The sequence below is a fragment of the Gavia stellata genome, chromosome 8 (assembly GCF_030936135.1).
Source record: "Gavia stellata isolate bGavSte3 chromosome 8, bGavSte3.hap2, whole genome shotgun sequence".
NCBI lineage: Eukaryota > Metazoa > Chordata > Aves > Gaviiformes > Gaviidae > Gavia > Gavia stellata.
In genome coordinates, this window is record NC_082601.1 from 36,650,930 (window position 1) to 36,657,240 (window position 6,311).

The 6,311-nt window shown below is 41.7% G+C and overlaps 1 protein-coding gene across 2 annotated transcripts in view; it reads left to right on the forward strand.

The window, feature by feature from the left end:
- TFPI (tissue factor pathway inhibitor) overlaps positions 1 to 424 on the forward strand; it is a 42,927-nt gene extending 42,503 nt beyond the window's left edge. For both annotated transcript variants that reach the window (XM_059820536.1, XM_009814502.2), the window contains exon 9: positions 147 to 424. In XM_059820536.1, the coding sequence (XP_059676519.1) occupies positions 147 to 253 (107 nt within the window). In that variant the 3' untranslated portion in view covers positions 254 to 424. The remainder of the gene's footprint in view (positions 1 to 146) is intronic.
- Positions 425 to 6,311: the final 5,887 nt, after the last annotated feature.

The following is a 6,311-nucleotide window of genomic DNA, read 5'->3' on the forward strand; positions in this document are numbered from 1 at the left end:
GTCATATGAAGACTTTAGGTAAGACAATGTTCTTTTTTCTTTTTTTAAGAATATTTCTTGAAAACAAGACTTGTCTCTTATTTCTGATAATCTTGGATGTGTTAGTCATACAGCATCTAATCTTACTTTCTTCATTTTATCTTTAGGATTCAATAAAAAAAAAGGTGAAAGAAGGTTGATAAAAATCAAGAAGAAAAGAAAGAAACAGTCAGTAAAGGCTCTGGGCGAGGAAATCATCCCTGAAAGAATATAACTTTGATTTTTATGGAAATGTGAAGAAAACTACTATTCACCAGTGAATGAAAGCCTTTAGTGTACACCCTTTAAATATATTTACCACACTGACTTTGATTACGTATTATTAAGCTGCTTACATTTTTATTATGTGTTCCTCATTCATGCTAATAAACATTACCTTTACTTTGATAAAGGCTCTTAAATTGTAGTTTGATTGTATATAATTGTCAGAGCTGAAACAGGACAGAACAGACTGTGTGGGTGTATAACTCATAATGATTAAAAAGTAGACAAGATTCAAATTTACTTTATTACCCCATTATTCTTTTTTTAAATCTGTTTTTGTGCTAAAGAAAGTATAATGCTTGTCAAAGAATAATCACTTGTCAAGCTTGATTGTTTCAGTCATAGGTTAAAAGATAGGTCTATTGCTATAAAGAGGAAATAGACACTGGGTTTGTTTTAATCAGATTTATTTTAGGTTATGCAAGCTAGATTTAACTCCATCAGAGTGCATATAATTACACTACTGTGAAATGAATGTGAGATCAGAATCAACCCACCAAAACCCATAGACTGTTAAAGTTGCAAATATGTGAAGCCATGTGACAGATATTTACTAAGATTTAGGTGTTTTGGTGTTTACTAAGATTTTAGGTGTTCAAGGAATGTGTGGACGAGGCATTGTGGGACATGGTTTAATGGGCATGGTGGTGTTGGTTGATGGTTGGACTTGATGATCTTACAGGTCTTTTCCAACCTTAGTGATTCTGTGATTTAAAAATATATTTGTTGGGATCACTGATTTTTATCCTTGTTACTGAACTAGACTCATGGCTAGCAAGTTAACAATTACCAGAAGTACATATTAATTTTTTACAAAAAACAGAACAAATTCCTTTCATAGAAATAAATACAGTTGCTTTAGAGATAACATTATGCTTACTCTCCAGTTGACTTTGAGGGGTTTTTAGTTGGGTTTTCATGGGGTTTTTAAGACTGACGTGAAACAGTGGTACAGTTCCTGCCCTTCTCGAAGGCACCTCTCTGATCTTGGGTACATCTTTTATAATGAGATTTTTTTAAAGGAAAGAAAAAAAAAAAAAAGGTAGTTGGTTTCCTATTAAGTTTTTTATAAGCACTTTGCTGCCTATGAAAAAAAAGATAGCAGGATATTTTTGAAACTCTTCCTTATCTTTGATGTTGTAAATCTTTTATTTTTTATGTATCGCATGTTTTGTCTTTATGCTTAAAACTACTGAAGATAGTTAGTTACACTGCTGTTTGTGAGAGGTGGTGTGGAAATAAGTAGCTGAAATAGATGTAAGGGGCTCTGACACTACAGCAAGGAACAAGGACAGCAATGACAGAATAGTAAATGATCTGTTGGACTAAGCTGCCTTTGCCTGTGCACTATGAATCGCAGGTGTGATTTCAGAAAACCTATGTTTTATGTGCCTGATGAACTTTGGACTAACTCCACAAAGAGGTTAAGCTTTACTGCTGAAAATGAAAGCATTTATACGTTATACTTTCTAAATATCTGAGTGAGCGGATAAGTAAAAGTCACAGATTTTTATACAGAAATTCTATCCAAATCTTTTTTCTGGTGCCCTTTCAAGTCCTTTCATGACTCTTAATCTGCTTTGAAAAATGCTCATGAAACGTACACCAGAAAATATTTATGTATTGTCATATAAAATGTATAAGCACCACAGACTTACAATGCAATAACTATATAAATCAGAAAAGCGCATTTCTGACATGAAACCTATAAACCCCATGGACTGCTGAAAACTAGTAATGTCAGTTTTCTGCACCAAATTAATTTGGTGCATTGTTACCTGCCAGTTTCAGTTCGTTTGGTATCTTCCTATTCTAGTTTATCATTTTTATTGACCTTACTCTCCAGGTGTCATCTGTACTCCACGCGCTAGGAGTCAAGTCTGTGGATGTGAGTTGCACTGCACAGGAGCAGAGCAGTAGGTTAAATACTTGGACCAGCTGGAATTTGTCATCGCAGGCAAGTGGAGGGCCCGTGGTTTAAACTGCTCCCAGGCTTTTCCACTTGTAGCATAGGAACTGCCTTAGCGCAGTAGTGTATGTGGCCTCTGAAAGCAGGAGTTGCTTTAGGTGCACTAGGCATGGGAGAGGCAGGATTTACCAGTGGGCTGAACACCCCACTAATGCCACAGTTACGCTGCTTCTACACTGACATCAGCGTGTGTCTGCCTGGCCAGGAATGCAGGTGAGTACACAGGTGTCTGCACCTTTTCTTGTATAAATTTTATGATAAAGGCAGTAATAATATCTAATCTTCCATTCTTAGTCGTAATAATTTCCCATGGACTGCCAGTATTAAAACTTAGGTAATTGCTAGATCGTGTGATGTACCTCAGAGCGGAGACAGAGCTGAGGTAAATGCAACTTGGCTTCTCCAGCAGCTCAGTGACTCATTAAGGACATTCTCAGTCTATGGTTTCAGAGTAAAGCGAAAAAAAAAAAAAGTGTCAAGTGCTGGATAAGTAACGCATTTGCAACAGCAGCCTTCTGTCACTGATGTCCGAGATAGGCAGTACTATCCTATACACCACGTTAAAATCCTTTTACAAAGAAACATGGTATTCCCTAGCATGATTCTGTGGTATTTGACTATGATTTACATTAAACTAAAATATCTTCTAGAGCTTTCATGTCAAGGAGAATGAGACTCATTCTTCAGCAGCAGGAGTGCGACTTTCAGATAACTCCAGTGTTTGTATGAATCTGCGTTATTGGTGGCAGTGTTTCTTCAAGGAGAGTTTTTCCTCAGCATCAAGCCCAAATAAAGGTGATGGGGACAGAGTTGTTCCTGAGGCAGTGTCCTCTGCCCGGCGGTGACTGCAGCATTAAACCTGGTGTGTTTTCAGTTGTGATGGCATTCTGATCAGAGCCTTGCAAGGGTTGGGAGGAAGGGGAAGGGGTTTGCTCATGTTATTTCGTAAGCAGTCCCACCAAGAACACTAACAAGGATTTGTAAACTCCGTAAGTTTTATGAGATCATAAGCTAGAATGATGAACTTTCTAAAACAGAATATTCTGAATGAGTCAATAGATATAAAAGATAGATAGGAAAGAATAGATGCATTTGTTTGTACACAGATTGCCTTGTGGTCCCTGTGTCATTTCATGGCAGTATCTCTCCTTCAGGCTCCTTCTTGGTCCAGCAACTTGTCCCTGGCTGCCTGGATCCAACACCTACAAAGTCCACCCTGGAAGTCTAGGAAAAATCGTCCTTTCTGTCCCTGCAGAAACCTGGCTGTATGGCTGCTCCCCATTCTTCTAAGCCTCCTGCTTGCTGAGCTCTCCTGCAAACTAACAGGGTCTCCTCACTGAGTGTGCTCAGTTGGTCCCCAGGACTGTGCAGTCTTCTCTTCTTCCAGAACTGCTGTAGCTAGGACAGGACTAACAGGTACTCCCCCATAGTCTCCCACTCCCCACTTACACAATACTAGAGAAACTTCTCGAGCATTCATTTTGTAGTAACAGTGATTAAACAAATGGTCCATTGAGGGATCTCTTATGTCATTATTGAGACAGAAAAAGACTTTATAGTTGTAGCATCTCAACAGTAGCCCTATTCCAATTGACTAAGAAAACATTACAATGTGATTAATCTTTTTGGCTCATGACTTAGTGCAATTGGAATGAAGACTGGAATAATGTAGACTGTATCAAAACTGATCTGATTAATCAAAGATTTGATCTGAGAGTGCATGCTCTTCTTGGTGTCTTCCTATCTTGTTTTTGCATAGCTCTACAGTGTGATCTGATCTGATCTTCATCAACTCCACAAGTTTCTTTTGTGCCCTTCTTCATTCGCTACTTTTCATACCTGTAACTCCAATATCTGCAGAACACCAAATGCAAGAATAATAAAAAAGATCTATGCATTTCTCAAAGGTAATTAAATGGTCAATGTAGAAGGGGGAATAATGGAGCCACAACACAGGGAAAAAGTAGGGAATCAGATGGCAGAATGGTGAAGAGGTCAGAAAATGAAGCTATGCTAAGGTGCTACAGTGACTATACATTTCCGATTAATTAGCATCCGTTCATCCAGTCCTTTCATTACAGAATCTGCGCCAGTTGCTTTGGAGGAAATATGCAGGGTGCTGTGAAATTTCTCCCACTTTGTATGATGGGAGCCAACAAGCCGGAGCAATTTTACAGAGGTTTGATGAGTTTCCACATATCATCTGACCTGCAATAACCTGGTATGTGCCCTTAGTCTGTACAGATGATGAAGCAGAATGTCTTTAAGAAATAATTAAGCCTTTTTATTCATTCTGTTTTGAGAAATAATTTAAAGTCTTTTTATTAATTCTTTTTTCATCACATTTTTACCGGTATGTCCTCCTTTTTCTCCTTTTTACTTTTTATCCCCTGCTTCTCTTTTCTTTCAAGTTCATTTGAGCCAGCATTTCTCCCTGCATCTCCAATCCATCTACTTTTTCAAAACTGATAGATTTATTTACATTTTGAGAAAGCCTTCATCTTTCTAGATTCTACCTTTAGAACGTATTAAAGTGGACATAAGGATTACGTTTCGTAACTGGTTGCTTTCGGTGCTGTCTCCTCTTGAGAAAGAACCAGGTTCAAGTAAAGCAGAACATACATTTATGGTTGTGAAGTGTTTAAACATGAACTCTGAATATTTTGTTCATAGGCGATACATTGCCAAACGTGAGGGCTCCCCTTGGTTTTGCTTGTCCCGCAATCGCTTTTGAGCCTGCAGCAATGCCGCGTTGCAAGGCAATTGTCAGCGATTTTTTTCACGTGACTGTTTTGTCACTGACCGTGCGCGACAGAGTCATCCTGTCTGGAGGGGAACGTGACGTACGGGTCAGCTGTTCTCGGTATTCCCGGTTCCTCGACTCGGCGGGGTACGACGAGGTGCAGACGCCGGTGGGAGTCGGGCCGGCAGCCGGCGGGCTGCTGCGGGGCCGCTGCGCGCCAGGTGGCAGCGCCGCGCCGCGCAGCGGGGCCCCGCGCCCCTCCGGACCGCCGCAAGGGGGCGCCGCCGGGGCCAACGGCGCAGGTGTGGGGCCGCGGCGGCGCCCGGGCCGGCCGCCGCCGCGGGGCAGGGGCGGTGGGCCTGCTGCCGGCCGGCACCGCTGGGGAGAGCTTCGCGGGGAGTAGGGCCTCTGCAACCGCGGGGCGCGGAAACACGGCGGCTAGCGCCGCCGCTGCCCTGGGCACGGCCGGCTGCGGGCGCTGCCGCGCTGCTCGGCGGTACAGTCCCTTTATCGTCAGGGGAGGGGCGTTGGTCACCGCTGCAACGCTCGGGAGAGGGATTCTCGTAGCCCATCATGAGCAGTCTCGTTATTTGCAAAACCATATTTATCCTTGAACTTTTCAGATCAGATGGAAGTTGGTGGTAAGAGGTAGAATGAGATCTTTTTCGTCGCATGCTTTTGAGCTTTATTTGGTTAAAGTACAGTCGGTTGTGCTCGTTTACATCCCTTTTGAACTGCTCACGCCCATGCTGTTGGTAACCAAGGCAGCCTGTATTGGTGTAATTTACGTGCCTTTCAGCCAGAAGAAGGGGTAGCTGAAGTAGTGCGGGGGCTTTCTGTGTCTTTGAAGTGTAAATTACACCAGCTGAGATGTCTCAAATACCTGCAGAGCAGGAGTAAGAAAGTTCCAGTGATAGCTCAGTAAGTAGGATGTAAGACTTATGAACTAAAATTAAAAAACCCAAAACCCCACACAGCTCCACTAAATTTGACATGCCAAATCAAACATGGCCTATGTAATAAATCTCTCCAGCTAATTCTGATGCCTGTCTTGAACATGTGTGCTTGGCTGGAATACATGCATTATTTTCTAGGCTGCAGTGTGTAACGTACCATGTTGCAGTCTATAGCCTAGACGTAATTGGTCTAAAATAATGCAGCCAGGCTCACTTGTGATGAAATTCCACTACCTGAGGTGACACCATTTATTTCAGAGAAGTTAATTTCCCTCACTGTTCAGAATCAGAGCTAATCCCCGGCTTGTATCTGTTTACATTGCCCAGAAGTTTAGAGTGC